This window comes from Trifolium pratense, linkage group LG6 (genome assembly GCF_020283565.1).
Source record: "Trifolium pratense cultivar HEN17-A07 linkage group LG6, ARS_RC_1.1, whole genome shotgun sequence".
NCBI lineage: Eukaryota > Viridiplantae > Streptophyta > Magnoliopsida > Fabales > Fabaceae > Trifolium > Trifolium pratense.
The window spans coordinates 18270825-18289671 of record NC_060064.1 but is presented as its reverse complement, the minus strand read 5'-3'; the positions used below and the strand labels follow the sequence as shown (position 1 = coordinate 18289671).

Below are 18847 nucleotides of genomic sequence, written 5' to 3'. Positions count from 1 at the left end.
TGGAGATGGGGACAGAGATCATCATCCTTTTATAAATATACAAATGTGTTACAAATAAGATCTCTTGTCATCCTTTTAACATCATTTTTAAATACAGAATAATTTAAGACAATAAAAAAATATCAAGTAGATTGAAGACCATTTTAAAAATAATATATAATTTACAATTCTTAATAAAAATAATATATAATTCACAATTCTTAATATTTATGAGTCCACCCCGTGGCGATGAGGACATGGGAGAATCTCTCCTATGGTGGATAATGGAAACCAGGGATGGGGACGGAGGACATTTTGAGGGCCGGGGAAGCTGATATCCCCCTACACAGAACACAACAATCAAATCTTCAAGCAACTTCTGATTTAAATTTTAAGGCTGAAATTTGAGCAAAGAAAGATTTTACTAGATCATCATAGTTGATTGGATCATCACAGTTGATTGCAGTGTTCGTCTCATAAGCTGGTATTATTAAGCTCTTCATCCTCGTCCATAAGCAAGTCACCGCCATCATCATCATCATCATCAAATGATTCTTGATCTTTAAGAAAGTATCCATCCTTCAAGTGCTTATAATCCTTCCCTCTCCAAACTACAATTTGTTCTTTATCAAAAGTCACCAGGATACAAGGAACTAGATCCTGCATCAACACATGAGAGTTAAAAGGCAGCAACTTATAATTAACGTGCCAAGCCTAATGAAAACCAGAAATCATGCAATCTGTCCCAAAAGTTTGAAAGGTAGAACAGAATGTCACTGTTCTTGTATTGCCATAACCACTATTATCATTTATTTACTTCCCATTATTAAAAGGGTAAATCAAACTTTACTCCCTTGGTTTGACTCACTCATCATGTGTCATAAAACCTGACACATTATCTTCACGTGGCTTGTTTTGTTATTCCATAGCCAGCATGTGCTATTTTCGACCAATTTTTCAATGTAATATATATGTAAAAACAGCTAAAATATTTTATAAAAGTCTGACATTCAATAACTTCTTTTTAATTGCTTGTGTAATAAACAATAAATATAGTTACTCCAGATAAGATTTTAAGATATGAATTTCAAATAAAAAGTAAAACATGTAAGTTTCACTTCTGCTTTTTTTATAATTCAACAAATAACCATAAGAATAAATTAGGAAACAACCACCATAGGGGGAAAAGGTTACACCAAGGCCAAGCTTCATTTTAATCACATTGTAGTTGACAACATCAGTTAGTGGTCACTAGTAGAAATGGGAGCAAAAGACTAACAATGATCCTTTGTTACATGGCAGAAGTTTTTCTCAATAAACTACAATGACAATTGTTCACACAAGTAACTAAAAAGAACTGGTGGACCATGCTAACTTATTTTATATAGTGACTGTTGTTTTGTTCAAAGAAGAAACAGAAAGTGAATTGAGTGTTACTTTTTTAAATATTTGGCAATTTTAATGTGTATATTCTGTTAAAAAAGATGGATGAAAATAATCAAAATATCACAAGTTGGCTATATATAAACAAGCAAACATCAGGAGGGTATGTGTCAAATTTTACAAGCCATAAAGACTGTTATTGTTGAGTCAACCAAGAATAGTAAGTTGTAAATTGCCCTTATTATGATAACTAGATGAGACAGTGGTGTGAAGACTTTCCATTCAGCTCTCAAAAATTAGAAGGAAAAAGTAACAATGCTGCAGGGTGCTGATGGTGGTCCGGCTATCAACATCAACATAAAGATGATAACCATATTTTGCAGAAATAGAATATATAGTACATTGATAAATGTCAAGGACAGAAAAAGAAAGAAAAAGAAAAACAAGTTACATCAATTATCAACCAAACGAAGCATCATGTTCACGTTGCACACAATTCCAGACAAAAGAAATATTCTCGTCAACTGAAGATATATCACTCATATCACAAATAAAGTTCTTAGGCAGTTTCTTTTTATGTTCTTTTTTTTTTTTTCTTTCTGGTATTTAGTCTATTATATTGTGTAGGGTCTGTAATCACATTTCGTCCTCAATAATTCGGTCTTACAATAACCCAGCTAGTTTAGGTAGTTTTTTCAAAATAAATTCTAATAAGTTTATATGTTGCAAAGCTAGTTATTAAAATAGCTTGATTCAAAAAGCAAAATAGATTTTTCTTTAGAGTTTACCCTGAGTTTGCAGCCAATTTTCTTGTAATCACTCCTTTCGAGACCCTGGCAGTCTATCCGAACAAGTTCACAAAACAGGAAAGCATCTCTGACCATGGTTACCAAATGAGCATAATAGCCATTTTTTGCTGCAATTCAATTATTAGTCAATAACATTTAAGAAACGTAAACCGGCAACTGAAATTAGGGAGTATAATAACAGCATACCAAGTTTTGTTAAAGCAGGAACAGCCAATCCTCTCTTCCTCATTGCTTTCGTTTCCTCAATACTTAAACCATCGATTGTTGTTTTGATCAGTCTCGGATATACAGGTTCATGAGGTTTCCACAACATGATAGGAATTACAGGCCTCTTTCTTGGATTATAATTCCTACCTCTGTATAATATAAGTGTACCCCCATGTCTGAAAATGATCTTTCCAAATGTTTTGTCCTGCAACAAGAACACAAAAATTACTTATGCTAGTGTTATTGGATAAGTTTAGACAAAAGAATGACGCAATTGAAAAAGGGGTTCAACCAACAAAGCATATCTTTCAACTGATCATAATCTAAACATTCACATTAGAATGTGAGGCAGTCCGTAGTTCGATGCAAAAGAATCGAAAGAGTATAAATAGTTGGTATGTATGAACCTCAAGCTGAGTGCAAACATTTTTCATATCAACAGTTGGAACACCCATGCATTTGATTCTAACAGCTTCAGTATACTTCCAATGGTTATGAATTTCAATCAACATGTTGTGAGTTAAACCGTCCCTCCCTGCAACCGTACCAAATCAAAGTCAATCATGAACACAGAGTCACAAATCTCACATGTACTTAACACATAGACACACATAAATATGCATTAGGGATCCCCACTTACTTTAGAAGTACATTATATTTCATCAATCAACAAGTTGACTTACACGATAACATCACAATGATCGTGAACACCGAATTCAAATAAATTGGACATTTCTATTTCTGTTTAAAAAGGCCATTAAAAGTTAAAAATTGAAGTTGTCATATTTATAAAGTATCAAATAATTTTAAAAACTTCTTAAAAAATTAGCAGAGTTATCTACACAACAACAATTTATAATTTAACAGTTGAAATGATCAAATTAACTGATTACAATCAACACTTTAACATAAAGGTCCACAACCACGATCTTGGTCACAACATCCATGTTTTTTATATCTCCACGATCACAATTGAGACCACATCAGCTACAATTTAGCCACATTTCTCTCCAGTATCAAGAATCACAATGCAGCAACAATTTGAAACATTGATTACAAATATAGTTTTGCTTTTTTGGTCAAGTAGCCTAGTGGCTAGACTCACACGTTTAAGTGTGGAGAAGTAGGGAATCCAGGGTTCAAACTCCAGCCCTCCAATAATATCCGGTGTGGCTAGCAACTGAGCTACACTTACAGGACAGCAAATAGTTATGAAACGGAACAAGCCAGAACTAATGAAATCAACTTATGACATGTCTATAAGCTCTTTTGAACTTATTTCCATAAACAATCCAGCATAGTTTAGGAAATCAACTTGTAAATACGAAAACATATCAAATTTATTTTATCTTAACATATAGATAAGCAATTATATCACAAGTGCTTAACTAAGTTGTTTAGGTAAAATTTAAGAAAAGTAACAAAGTTGTTAAATTTTGATACCCATATTAACTTGGCGCTTAGTTTTGCCTCTTTCACATTGCAAAACAATGGCTTTCCTTTCAGCATTGGTAAGGGGATCCCCTTGAACATACTCTCTCTTCTTCTTCCTCTCCTCTTCCAACTTCGGGTCTTCATCTCCATCCAAAGACTTCACATTTGGGTCCACTGCCGGCGCGCAAACCCCGGTCCATTTCCGATCAATCCGGTCCGGTCCAAATGGAGAGTATTTAGGTTCTCTAAGTCCGATTGGTCGCACCGTTTGGCTGCTCTCCGTGTAGCTGAACCGGAAATCGAAGGGTAAACTGGAACGAATCGGTTTTTTTCCGGTTCGGTCGAGGGATGACGGGGGTTGGTAAATGGGTTTGGGTTTTTTTCTGGAGGGTTTAGTTGGTGGTTCGTTGGGGTTTTGAGGAGAGGGGGAGAGAGAAGGTGGTGGTACGAAAGTGTAACGACTGTGGAGTTTGGATGCGGCAGTGGCGGAGGAGAGGTGGCGCGTGAGGAAGAGTACGGTGGGTGAATTTTGGCGGGTGATTTGTTTGAAGACGGACATTAGGGTTTAAGGGGGTAACTCAATCATCAATTAAAAATGAAACGGATAACTCAAAAGGATGCAAATCAACAGCTCTTTTTACCCTGTAAAGATGGCGGGAAAAGAGACAATATCGGTGCTGCACCAGATACCGGCGATGAGAGGGACAACGGCGGCCGGCGGAGAGTTAGAGAAGCACGGCGGCAGATCGGTGAAAAGTGAGAATGGGTCGAGAAAAGGGCTTTTGAACTATTCTGATTGTTTTTATGATTTTTTTAAAGAATTAAAAATAAGGGACACGTGGCATGATCTAAAACGTTTGATTGATCTGATGGGTGTGGTTGGGCCAAAGACTGAGTTAAAATGGAGTTTTTACGGTACATTAGAAAATTTGAATGTATACATTACATAGTACACTTGATCTTTAAATTAAAAAATAAACAAAATATGCAAAACGTTAGTTTTTTTTTTTTCATCTTATAATTAAAACAAATAGCACTTGATATTATAAACACCATAGTATTCCTTAACATTGATAAATAAATTAATGATTAATATCACATATATAAATGTATGTATTATGACAAATCATGTACTATAATTTAAAATATTAACTTTTGATTATTTTTATTAATGATTGAGTCATTGTAATTCTAATGAAAAATGCCCTCAACTATGAATTATACTATATACTATATATAGCCAAACAAGCATGATGATGATTGAGTAAGAAAATAGTATGTTGTAGTTTGGTATAGGAGTAACTAACATTGTACCCATGTATAAATCCCACTTTATGTATTATCCTTAATTATTCCCTCATATTACTAATTAGAAGATTGCATTCTATTTCAAGTAAAATGTCACAATTTCAATCCCTTAATGAGTGTTTCATTTGGGTTATACTTGAAGCTAAACCCATGATTAAGCCTAAGTAATCAGTATATTGTACGGCTAAAACGCTTGCATTGGAATTCAAGGAATAGGGTATTCATAATTCCAAGACCTCTTTGTTTTAAAGCAATATCTCTACTATACTTGAAAATGATGTGTGTATTAGAAATTGTAACAATGAAACTTCTATAATTAATTCTACTACTATTATCAACATTTCTTGCCATTGAAATTGTGTTACAAAAAACAACTACCTAGTGAAGCAAATCTTAATGTATATAAGAGGATAACAACAAACACAAAGAAAAATGAAAATGTTAATGTTAATGTAAGTTTCACTTGAAGAAGCAATCCTAGGCTCTATGTGACATTGACTTATGCTATATATAGATAGACTCAGAAATTCTTAATCTTTCTTACAAGCTTTCCTCTACCAAAGCTTTAATTATTTATTTGTATGTTAGAAGCAAAGAACAAGTTGCTAGTAGTAGCCTTTCATATACTAACTTTTAAATGTATATAAACTTGTTCTTAGTGTCTTTTTTTGGCATGTTAAAATCCAAGAATTAATGTCACTACTAAAAATGGTTTTACAAAAACTCACCAAATCCTTTCCTTTTCTTTGGCTTCAATTACTTCTCATCTTGATAAACATTGCTTCTTCAGTTAATGGAGTTGAGCTAAAGGCATTGATTTTTTTCTTCCCTTTTCATTCTTCATTACCTAAGATATACATTTTTTTTTATTTAAATTTTCATATGAACTTCACCATATCATTTGACTTGTCTACAGAATTTTTACATTGTTTTCTTGGGAGATCATTCTGTAAGCAAAGATATTACACTTGAGACTCATTTAAATGTTCTATCTTCTGTGAAGGGGAGGTAACATGATTAACCCTCACTCAAACATTTCTTGATTATTTTTCTTCTTTGAGCAAAGAAAGCATAAAATAAGAATAAATTTGAACTAAATTTGCTATTCATAAAGCGTTAGTGGCGCAACTTGTTGTCCGTTTATCTTTTATTCATATGTAATTATCTATATATATTAATAAATATGTTGACCTTACCTTAAAAAATAAAAATAAATTTGAACTATGTATATAGCTCAATGTTTTGAAAAATCATACCAAACCGGCCGGTTGAACCACGAATCAACATGTTGGTTGGTTTGATTCTAGTTACATTGCAGTCTAGTTGATCTGGATTGAACCAGTTGAATTGCAGTTACATTGCGTTGGTTCAACTCGGTTCTCATTTTTTACATCTTACAATTTTTATTTATTTTTAATTAAATTTTAATATTTTTTATTTATTTATTATCGGGTTCAACCATAGTTGAACCAATTAAACCATGACCTGGAAGTCTCACCGATTCGATCTTTGGTCTGGTTTCTTAAACATTAATAATGATACAGCTCTCACTCAATGAAATTCTCCTTTGCTTATAAATGAAAATAGTCCTATCAAACCAAGTTTATTTCTTATTCAAGCCATTTGTATTTATGCTTGTGTTTTTACTTAGCTATGATGAAGCCAAAGAGTCCATTGTATATAGCTACACCAAGAGCTTCAATGCATTTGCTGCAAAACTGTCAGAAGATGAAGCCAATAAGTTATCTGGTGTGAATCATTTTTCTCAAGCTTCATATATGCATATATGTTTAAGCAATATATATTGTTTTTTCAAATTATTTTTTGTATGTGTAGCCATGGATGAAGTGCTTTTGGTGTTTAAAAATCGGTATCGTAACTTACACACAACAAGATCATGGAACTTCATTGGTTTACCTCTAACTGCTAAGAGAAGATTGAAATTAGAACGTGACATAGTTGTTGGTCTTTTGGACACAGGTTTATCTTAGATTCATTTCCTTCTTTGTATATTCTAGTACTCAAGTATGATAATAATGTGATAATGTAATTTCACAAATTGTATGTAGGGATCACGCCGGAGTCGAAAAGCTTCAAGGATGATGGGCTAGGTCCTCCACCAGCAAGATGGAAAGGAACTTGTGGTCACTATGCTAATTTCTCAGGCTGCAACAAGTAAACTATCTTTGTTTACATTTTGTCACTACATTCTTGGTGAATTGATTAGAAACCACATAAAGAATGTTAACATGTTTACAAAAGGATTAAATATTGATTGATATTTATTTTGAACTCAAATATAAGGTGAATTCTTTAGTACACATCTTATTTAGATATGTAAATGTACGCCGCTGAGGTGGAAAATTCTGATAGGTTCACAAATAGTGTTTATTAATTTTTAGAACTATCAAAATTATCTAACTCATCGGTGTATCGGTACATATCCAAATAAGATGTGTACCAGAGTGTTCACATTGATTGATCAAATGTATTGATTAAAGGGTGATTTTGAACTCAAATGTATTGATTAATATTGATTGATAGATAGCATTTATTTTAACATAAACTATAGAATTCCTAATGTATGGATTAATCTCTAACTTATGTATTCCTTCTGTATGAAAACTCTTAATGGAAAACTTGAAGCAAGATCATAGGAGCCAAATATTTCAAGGCTGATGGAAACCCTGATCCATCCGACATATTATCGCCGATAGACGTTGACGGTCATGGAACTCATACAGCATCAACAGCTGCAGGAGATTTAGTTCCAAATGCAAGTCTATTTGGATTGGCCAACGGAACTTCACGTGGGGCCGTGCCATCGGCTAGGTTGGCAATTTACAAAGTCTGCTGGTCATCAACTGGATGTGCAGACATGGACATACTTGCTGCATTTGAAGCTGCTATACATGATGGTGTGGATGTCATATCAATTTCCATAGGTGGAGGAAGTCCTGATTATGCTCATGACTCTATATCAATTGGTGCATTTCATGCTATGAGGAAAGGTATAATCACTGTTGCATCAGCTGGAAATGATGGTCCAAGTATGGGAAGTGTTTCAAATACTGCACCATGGATTGTGACAGTAGCTGCTAGTGGCATTGACAGAGCTTTCAAGAGCACTGTACAATTAGGAAGTGGAAAAAATGTTTCTGTAAGTTAAGTTCTTGCATTAAATATGTTTAGTTTCTGTGAAATTTATATATTTTTTCATTTTAGTCTCCGTGCACACATTTGAGTCCTACAAATTAAAAAATTGCATGCTTTTAGTATTTATGTAGGGTCTAAAAACATGTCAGTTTTTAATTTGTAGAAACTGAATAAAAATTAAGTATATGGTCTAAAAACAAAATTTGAGATTCATAGAATTGAGAGTCGGGCTTAACTCAACCCTACAAAACTGACTTGTAAGGTGATGATTGGCCTCAATTATAAACATATACTCAAGCCATCTTGTAACTGGTATGGGAGTCTTAACACACCCCCTCACGTCCAACATTATTGGGTTTGGTGCACGGATATAAATAGTGGGTGGCCCGATCAGAAACCTGATAGCAGGCGGCTCAGTGGTTCATGGAGGAGGCTCTGATACCATCTTTTAATTGAGAGTTGGGCCTAACTCAACCATACACAACAGGTTTTTAAGGTGAGGATTGCCCTCACTTATCAACATATAATCAGGCCAAATCGCAACCAATAGGACTCTTAACAGAGATAATTAGTCATATGGTTATTAGATTGTTAAGATTTTTCCATGATGAATTTAACATATTTGTACATTGAACTATGTTGGTATGCAGGGTATAGGAATTAGTTGTTTCAATCCAAAACAGAAACAGTACCCTATTATTAATGCGATTGATGCCGCAAAAGACTCGAAAAGCAAGGAAGATGCTAAGTAATTTTCCTTTTGTTTTCCAATAAAAGAGTGTGTTGATAGCATAATTGTTGTTAAAAAATAACAAAAACAATTTAATGCATTGACAGATTCTGCAACTCAGGGTCTTTACAGGCAAATAAAGTGAAGGGAAAGGTTGTTTACTGCTTAGGATCATGGGGCACTGAAGCTACTGTTAAAGAAATTGGAGGCATTGGTACTGTAATAGAATATGACAATTATCCTGATGTTGCTCAAATTTTCATTGCTCCTGCTACTGTTGTCAATCATAGCATAGGTGAAACTGTTACAAACTATATCAAATCTACAAGGTATATAAACAAGCTTTTTTTTTTTTTTTTTTGTTTTTTTGAATCTGCAAATATTATTAAAGCTTACTCTAGAACAAGGAGTACTAGAAGCAGCAAAAGAAAAGGAACAATACAAGATCTGAAACCAACAAGGCAAAGTCTGCCCCCACTACAACAAAAAGGACAAACATAAAGGCTTACAGAAACTACACCCTAAACAAAACAAAAAAGGCAGGCAGCCTAAAAAACACAAAGGCAACACCTGCAGAAGCCAAAAAGCCTTGCTGCAGCAGCACAACACAGCACCAAAAAACCACCAAAAGGAAAACTAGCGCAGTAAGCAATCTCCGGGATCCCATGTCCATTCATAATACATACAAGGAGGTACTTTTAATCTCGCTAAACTCCATTTCCAGCTCGTGACCTTTATCTCCTCCACAATATCATTAGGGGCAAAAGATTCGTTCGCGAAGATAGAGCCATTCCGCGCCTTCCAAAGGGACCAAATTGTAGCATGCCAAATCAACAAAAATCCTTTACGGATCTTGACATTCCTCGCCGACGCCCTCAACACCTCAAAAAGCAAAAATAACGAAGGAGGGATCACAATCACTAATCCAAGCCACCTAAAAATATCATACCACACCTTCAAAGCACTAGGACAGTGCAAAAAGAGATGAATGGATGATTCGACACTTCCCACACACCCCACACACTCCCAAGGAACATCCGCAACTAAAATTCCCCGAACCGCAAGATTACTTCTAGTTGGAATCCGATCATGAAGAAGTTGCCAAGAGAAGGCAATAACCTTAGACGGAGCCGGACTATCCCAAATATGATCAAAAATCATCGCCTTACCATCTTCCAACACCTCCCCGGACCGAAGTTCATCAACAAGGTGAAGAAAGGTAGATTTTACCGAAAACACCCCTTCCGGATCCGGAACCCATTTCCAACCATCATCCTCCATTAATAAATTCACCGTTGCCAAGAGATCTCTCAAACGCACTACAAGTTCTTCCTCCCAAAGGAATAAAGCCCTCCGCCATGAGAAAGTCCAATTCCAACGCTCCCCGTCATACTCACAAAGTTCATTTATCATACTCTCCTTTTGATTAGAGAGAGAAAACAAACGGGGAAAACGCGCCAAAATAGATACATCACCGGTCCAAATAGAAGTCCAAAAGTAAGTAGAATTACCATTTCCCAAACGGCGAACCATGGACTCTACTAACCAATTTTTAGATTCCACCACCTTATCCAAAGAGCAAATATCCCTCCACCATTTTGACGCCATGGTAGGAATTCTAACACCACTCCAATCCACATTAGTAAGAATGTGTCTCCCGTACTTCGCCACTAAAACATCCTTCCAAAGCGCCCTCCCCGGGAGAAGAAGGCGCCAACGCCATTTGGTTAAAAGACTTAAATTAACAATTCTAACATCTCGCACCCCTAGGCCTCCTTTGCTTTTTTCTTTACACACCATCTCCCATTTCACCCAACTAACCTTTTTGCCACCTTTCACCCCCCCCCAAAGAAACTCCCTTTGAATCCGCACCACTTTCTTCCACACTTTAACCGGCATTTTCATAAAAGAGAGATAAAAAATTGGGACCGCATTCAACACCGCATTAATCAAAATTATTCTACCTCCTAGGCTTATATGTTTATTTCTCCACGTAAACAACTTTTTCCGAAGATGTTGGATAAGGGGATCCCAAGTAGCCAAGCTTTTTGGATTCGCCCCGATCGGGAGCCCAAGGTATTTAAAAGGCACCGTACCACGTCTACAATTGAGGAAGTTACATGCCATCTCCAAAAAAGTCGATTCTACATTTACACCACTAAGACCACTCTTCCAAAAATTGACTTTAAGCCCGGATGTCATTTCAAAGCCTCTAAGAATAGCTTTTAAGGTCCAAAGATTTTCAATCGACGCCTCCCCTATACACAAGGTGTCGTCCGCGTATTGGAGATGAGATATTGCCACCGAGTCCCCTCCAATAGAAAAACCTTTGAAAACATTCAACTCCACCGCCTTCCTCATTACTCCACTTAAACCTTCCACCACTATCAAGAATAAAAAAGGAGCCAAAGGATCCCCTTGCTTGAGGCCCCTTTGAATATTAATCTCCGCCGTAGGGGAGCCATTAACAAGGACCGATAAGTTTCCGGCAAAGACACACACTCGGATCCAACCTATCCACTTCTCACAAAAACCACATCTTTGAAGCATATATTCAAGAAACCCCCAATCAACCGAGTCGTACGCCTTCTCAAAATCCACTTTGAATATAAGACATTCTTTTTTGGATTTTTTCGCCAATTCCACCACCTCATTAACCACTAGGACACCATCCACCAAATTACGACCTTTAATAAAAGCCGATTGGTTTGAAGCTATAATCGAGTCAATCACCTTAGCAAGCCGCTTAGCCAACACCTTGGCAATAAGCTTATAAAGACACCCAAGAAGAGAGATGGGCCTAAAATCGGATATCGAGGACGGGGAGTTAACCTTTGGAATCAATGTGACAAAATAGGACAAGAAGTTCTTTGGAAGGCAAGAGTTCCCATGAAATTGATCAAACATAATGCGGATATCTCCTTTTAACATGTCCCAAAACTTTTTCAAAAAAGCAAAATTAAAACCATCCGGTCCCGGACTTTTATTACCATCACAACCTTTCACCGCCTCTTCGATTTCTTCCAATGAAAAGGGAGAAATAAGACCCGTATTATCCGCCTCCGTAAGCCTAGGGAAAGTAACCCCTTCAAGTTTGGGTCTAACTCTCAAAGAGGAAGACACATGATCTTTAAAATATGAAAAAATCTCCTCTTTAATAAGATTAGGGACTTCTAACCACACATCCCCAACCCGAAGCGCCGAAACTAGATTCAATTTTAATCTAGCTTTTACACTATTATGAAAGAACTTAGTATTCCCATCCCCTTCCTTAAGCCATTTGGATCTAGAACGTTGGAACATAAGTGTCTCTTTATTTTTCAAGAAATTCCACAAAGCGCCGAACTTCTCTTTTCTACTCTCCACCTCTTGAATAGACAAACCCACTAACTCCCCTCTCGTATCCAAATCTCTAATCTCCTCCACCAACTCCTCAATCCTCGCCTCCATGCCCCCGTATTCTTGTTTATGCCAATCTCTAATTAAAGACTTTAGAGCTTTCAATTTTTCCTTCAACACAAACCCCATCCACCCTTCCACCCTATAATTCACCCAAAACGTCTCCACCATCTCCATGAACTTCTTATTTTCAAGCAAAAAATTGTTGAATCTAAAAGGTTTTGGGCCCCAATCATCATGGCTATATTTAAGGAGAAGTGGGCAATGGTCCGAAACATCTCTATCAAGCACCCAAACCGAACCATTTCCCCACCGAAGAGCCCATTCATCCGAGATTAAGAAACGATCTATTCTACTCATCGCTCTACCATTCGCATGATACCAAGTAAAGCGCCTCCCAAATAAAGGGAGATCAACCAACTCTAACTCGTCAATAAAATGTTGGAACTCAATTACTTCTGTTGGCATAGTCCCACCTACCATAGTATTAACACCAATCCTCTCCTCCATCCTCCTTATTGCATTAAAATCACCAACCACGCACCACCTCCCATCCCCTAAACCTCTCTTACAGTTCAATAAATTATTCCATAACCTTCGTTTAGATACTATATCACATTTAGAATATACATTAACCACAAAGCATATGGTTTTCAATACACCCCATTCAAGACAAACCCCAACAAAGCCTTCGCCCTTGAAAGAAAAAATGAGAGAGTTATTAGACTTACTCCATATGGAGAGAATACCGCCGCTCCTCCCTACCGACGGAAGATAGACCCAATCACAGTCCTGAGAACCCCATATACTGTAGCAAATAGAATCTGTAATGACTTCTAACTTTGTTTCTTGTAACGCCAAAAAATCAATCTTCTGTAATCGAACCAAGTCTCTGATTCGTCTCCTCTTCATCGCCCCCCCTATACCTCTTATATTGAAAGATGACACTATCATTGATCACCTTCCTTTTGCTCCCATTCCATCTTCTTTGATCTATCACTTCTTTCTTGCATCATTAATTCTTTCAATGTTTTGTCATCATCTTCCTCAAAAGAGAATCCAACTTCTTTTTGGATACTAAGAAGTTTTGCAGCTTCAATTGCACTTTCTTTATTTCTTCCATCTACATCAATTCCCGGATTTGGAACCTGTGAACACTGACTACCAGAAATTAAATTAATTCCTGAAGCCGGTGTTACCTGTGGAAACTCTGACTCAACCATCTTCTCCATACTCCGATGAGAACAATCACCGTCGCTAGGAAAAGCTTCACCCGCACTGATACCTTCCGATGCAACCTCCACACCTCCCACCTCTTCGACCACTGACGGAACTCCCCCCCCTTTCACACGGCATTTTCTGGATTTTCCTCCTCCACTTTTCAAAGCTTCAGCTAACTGAATACACATAGGGACACCAGGATGATTAAATTTTGTACCGGGTTTCTGTTTTTTGAGCTTTGACATCTGCTTGCGGGATTTGGATTTATGAGAGGAGAGAACCTCTTCTGGTTCAGAAACAGAAGAATATCTAAGGGGCAACAATTCATCCACGTGATTTTGCCAAACTGGATAAACTCAAATTAATCAATCAAAAAGTTCTTTTAATGACTACTGAGATTAATAATAGTTAAGGACTTTTTGATTGATTAATTTGAGTTTATCTACTGACATAAGTACATGCGAGACTATTTGAGAGAGCTTATGGAAACAACATATAAAATGTCCATAAGCTGGTTTCAGCTTATTTCAATAAATACTCATAATAGCTTATGAAAACAGCTTGTAGCTTATATGTAAGCAATGATATGACAAACACTTATGCTATAAGCGCTTATTTAAACTGTTTATCCAAACAGTGTCTCACTAATATTTGTTGCAAAATAAATCTTTTGACGTGATAATCTCATACCATAATTTGTTTTTACATGAATTTCTTGTTCAACTAAGATCACCATCAGCAGTGATATACAAGAGCCATGAGGAAAAAGTTCCAGCTCCATTCGCTGCTACATTCTCATCTAGAGGACCAAATCCAGGATCCAAAAATGTCCTCAAGGTTAGTACTTCGGACTAAATTATAAGCAAAAAATTGCCTAAATTTATTAATTTCGGATATAAGCAAATGTCAACTAATCTATCCATATTTAATGATATTATTCCAAAAATATCCTTATACTAAGATTTATAATTGATGTTATTTATTGGACTGAAGGTTTTTTATAATCTGTATGATGCAGCCTGACATTGCAGCTCCTGGCATTGATATCTTGGCATCTTATACTCTTAGGAAATCACTCACCGGTTTGGATGGAGATACGCAATTTTCAGAATTTTCTCTAATATCTGGAACTTCCATGGCATGTCCTCATGTTGCTGGCGTAGCAGCGTATGTGAAATCATTCCATCCCAATTGGACTCCTGCTGCAATCAGATCTGCAATTATCACCACTGGTGAGATTAACATAATAACATGTTTGTTTCAAATTATTTGCTCTTTTGGAATAACTTATATAATATAGGGAAAATTTTACCAAGGTAACTTGATTAAAATTTTCGAACAAGTCCTTAATTTTTTCTGTCAAGTTAAGTCATTTTTCCATGTCAAGTTAGTTTTTTATGTTTAAGAAATCAACAATGCTGGTCCAATCCAAACTGTACATTTCATTTATGTATGTTACCAAAAGTCTTAGCATCTGTTTGGTATTGGTATTACGTTTCTCAAAAGCACGGTGGTTTTTCAAGTTGAAGCAGAAGCTTGCTTTTGTTGCTTCAAAAATTCACAGTGAAAAGGCCAGTTGGACGCGAGTTTGTAGTAGGAAACACAGAACCAAACATGCTATATTTCACCATTCAAAAAGGAAAAAGATATCTTCAATTCATCAACATAACGTCTAAATTACATCGTCATGACTATTACAATATCCAATCCATCAAAATTAACAATATTAACCAGATATTTTTTAGTTTTATTATTAGATTGTGACCTCGTTATTGTCAATGAGGTCACGGTGCTACGTGATGAAACATTCTTTATATTATATGATTTATATCATTCAAAGATGATTATGTACGCAAGTTTGTAACATAACTGGACTAAGATTGAAAGTTGGCGCGATGGTATAATCATTTTTAAAGATAGAATGGCTAATTTGACACGGAATAAAAAATTGGATCTGTTAGTTGAATTGTTCGCATAAAATTCTCATAAATGACTAACTAGTTTACAATTATTTTGAAGCCAAACCAATGAGCAGAAGAATTAACAATGAAGCAGAATTTGCCTATGGTTCTGGTCAACTAAACCCAACAAAAGCTCTAAATCCTGGTTTAGTCTATGACATGGATGAATTTGGTTATATCCAATTCCTATGCCATGAAGGTTACAAAGGTTCAAGTTTATCAGCACTAGTTGGTTCACCTATAAATTGCTCCTCATTACTTCCTGGATTTGGCCATGATGCTATAAACTATCCAACCATACAACTTAGCTTGGAAAGCAAGAAAGACATAAAAATTGGAGTTTTTAGAAGAACAGTCACCAATGTAGGTCCTGTTCCAGTTATCTATAATGCTACTATTAGATCACCAAAAGGAGTTGAAATTATAGTGAAGCCAAGTTTACTTTGTTTTGATAGAAAAATGCAGAAGAGAAGCTTTGAAGTAGTTGTGAAAGTTAAATCTATTGCTAGTATGGAGATTCTATCAGGTTCACTTATATGGAGAAGTCCACGTTACATTGTTAGGAGTCCTATAGTTATTTACAAGCCATAAAGTTGCATAAATTTGTAGTATAACCTTGTTTTGCAAAATGTTAACGTTTTGTTTATAGAATGATTAGGGATATCTCATCTCATGATCAATGAGATGGCTGTATCTAATGCAATTATCAAATAAAAATGTTGTTACAATTTTACTGAGGTTACAACTTGGTAATTTTTTTGTGAAAACTAAAGATCAAACACCGTTGTGCTCGAGCATAGGTGCAGAGAAGACAATGATAGGTGCAGAACTTAGGCGCAGAAAGGGAAAAATTTCATTACTCGCAAAACTGGTTCTTACACTTGATTGATCTCATATATATACAGACTGAGGATCAATATCAACTAACTGAGAGATAGTTACAAAATGAAACAAATCCTAACAAACTTAGAGAACGGTTATGGTAGTTGAGTGACTTGTGAAGCAAGTAATAGCTCATTTCTTATCTTCAGCTTTCACAATTTTTATGAAATGAAGAGCATGATTTTTTCTTTTCATTTTTGATATCTATAAATGTGTTTATTTTTGTTTTTTGTTCCTACCACGTGACAACCATCCATCAGATGCTAAATATGACACATTTTCTCTTTCTTAGTTCAAATTTGGGAGCTTCTATGGTGCAGTCCCTATTTGGACAGTTCCTATTTGGACTGTTTTGGTGCAGTCCATTTTTTTGACCAATAGAATTCAATTTAATTCCCACATCGGCGCAAGTCCATGGTGAGTCTTTTTTTAATAAACTTTTGTTTATTACATATGAATCCTCCATCAAGTGAATACAAACCAAAAACAATTTTTATTTGAATTTAAAATCATTTACAAACATAAAAGATACAAATCCTATTTGAACAAATTAAAAATAAAAATGAAATTGAAGACCCCAAATCCCCACTTGTTCTTTGTCGTGTTCTTCGTCCTCCATGTTCTTCGTCCTCTATGTTCTTATTCTTCTTCTTCTTAATCTTCGTCATCCATCGTCTTATTCTGCCCTCTCTCAGAAACAAATGTTGAGAAGCTTGAATGACCTGGTTTGCAACATCTATGTTATCCTTGTACCTCCCTCATTCCAAATTTTGTTTATTGTAATGAGATCTCTTCTACAGCATGCTTCACAAACTGTGTCAATGAAACTGTTTCTTATGATGGTGCACTCTCGTCAAAATATGACCAACAAAATAAGTGATGGAACCTGCCAAACAACACTAGTTGTGAACCAAATGAATTTCTATGCATAATTTAGTGTTAAAAAAACGATGATTTTGTGACGTTTTTTTGATTTAATTTTAGCTGTAATTTTGTTTTAATTGATTTATGATCACAATTAAAAATAATTTAAACATTGGGGTAATTTTGTAACTTTTAATATGTTTGGGACTTAGTAGAAATATTAATAGATGTAAAGATACATGGTAAGTACCATATATGTTGTTTGTACCATATAATTCAAAGTTAGTCAACACTGCATTCTCATTGGCCAGATTAGGAATGTACCAAAACGGACCAACTAAGAAATGCACCATAGAATTCTCCTTAAAATTTGCTTGAATGTAGGTGAATTTATGACTTTTAAATGTAGAGAATACAAATCCACATTGGTATACAATGTTAGTGTGCCACATAAATTTTTGTTTGTCGCATCATAAAAAATTGATGGAAAAATTACATCAGAGAATAAAAGAGTGAGATTAATATTAATTACAGGAACATAAATTTTTGTTTGTATTATTACTATATTACGTACTATGCTGAAATTTACAAAGAAAGCAAATATTCAATTGATTACACACCTTTGTTTAAGACAAATCACAAATGCACCACCAACTTTTAACATCAATAATTTTTATATAACTTGATATATATAAAATAATTACACATGAAAAGATATTCTCATGTTGGTTCTTTGCTCCATGAATCATACATGGAAAGATTTAGATTTGATGAAAAGGTGCAGACCGAAACCAAGAAATCATATGTGACCTAGTTGGAGTGTGATACATTGATGTTCACGGATCTTACTGGTGAAAATATCTTGTTCCGACCGACCCTTCACATGATAAGTTTGATTATGTTTAAATTTTCTCGTACCCCATGTTTGTTAATAAAAGTAAAAATGATACGAGATGCCCCTGTTTTAACACTCACTTTAAATGCAATTAATTATATTTGATGTCATTTTTTTGTGTTGTTTGATAAATTTGGATAAAATCATATATGATGTACCAATTTGTCATTTTCCAATAATTAATTACCATTTGTCAAAAAAAATAAAAAAAATTACCAATCTAGGCAATTACAATAAGGAGTGCCTTAAATTTGACTCAAAGTACCAAAGTTTGAGATCTCACAAGTCACACTGTAATGATCATAGTATGTGCACAAATGTGGTCTCAAATTCTCAATGAGTGTAGAAAATTGTTGGCATATCCATACCTTATCAACCACTTGAATCATTCAATGTCTCAAATCGGTGGTTCCTTAACAACAACGCTTCTTTCAAAAGAAACTCCTAAAACATTAGTCTTGTTTAAAAAAAGTGAACACTAAGAATTTTAAATCTAGAGTTCGGCCATGAGGCAAGTAAAGTCTGATAAAAAATTATTTTTATTAAAAATTAAACTTGGATTCTTCCAAGTAATTCGTCTTAAGAAGTGTTCATTAAGCACTTGAGCTCAATATCTTAG

The 18847-nt window shown here is 35.3% G+C and overlaps 2 protein-coding genes across 2 annotated transcripts; one reads left to right on the top strand and one right to left on the bottom strand.

Moving 5' to 3' along the window:
* Window positions 1-4601, bottom strand: LOC123892957 (CRS2-associated factor 1, mitochondrial-like). Its single transcript, XM_045942858.1, has 5 exons — window positions 3822-4601; window positions 2786-2913; window positions 2358-2583; window positions 2151-2278; window positions 1-639 (listed from the first exon to the last, which is right to left on the bottom strand). Exons 1-5 carry the CDS (start codon window positions 4369-4371, stop codon window positions 454-456), a joined length of 1218 nt encoding a protein of 405 aa, XP_045798814.1. The 5' UTR covers window positions 4372-4601; the 3' UTR covers window positions 1-453.
* A 1067-nt stretch (window positions 4602-5668) lies between these two features.
* On the top strand, window positions 5669-16329 carry LOC123892485 (subtilisin-like protease SBT4.14). Its single transcript, XM_045942273.1, has 11 exons — window positions 5669-5930; window positions 6037-6128; window positions 6772-6869; window positions 6957-7100; window positions 7190-7295; window positions 7767-8280; window positions 8927-9024; window positions 9114-9335; window positions 14355-14463; window positions 14645-14858; window positions 15646-16329. The coding sequence occupies exons 1-11, from the start codon at window positions 5814-5816 to the stop codon at window positions 16176-16178; spliced, it is 2247 nt and encodes a 748-aa protein (XP_045798229.1). The 5' UTR covers window positions 5669-5813; the 3' UTR covers window positions 16179-16329.
* The last annotated feature ends 2518 nt before the right edge of the window (window positions 16330-18847 follow it).

Coding starts and splice junctions, on each gene's coding strand:
- LOC123892485 (XM_045942273.1), top strand. CDS start 5,814: ATGTCACTACTAAAAATGGTTTTACAAAAACTCACCAAATCCTTTCCT. Junction 6,870..6,956: donor TGAAGCCAATAAGTTATCTG/GTGTGAATCATT, acceptor TTGTATGTGTAG/CCATGGATGAAGTGCTTTTG. Junction 14,464..14,644: donor GATCCAAAAATGTCCTCAAG/GTTAGTACTTCG, acceptor TGTATGATGCAG/CCTGACATTGCAGCTCCTGG.
- LOC123892957 (XM_045942858.1), bottom strand. CDS start 4,371: ATGTCCGTCTTCAAACAAATCACCCGCCAAAATTCACCCACCGTACTC. Junction 2,914..3,821: donor TAAGCGCCAAGTTAATATGG/GTATCAAAATTT, acceptor GTACGGTTGCAG/GGAGGGACGGTTTAACTCAC. Junction 2,279..2,357: donor TCCTGCTTTAACAAAACTTG/GTATGCTGTTAT, acceptor ATTGAATTGCAG/CAAAAAATGGCTATTATGCT.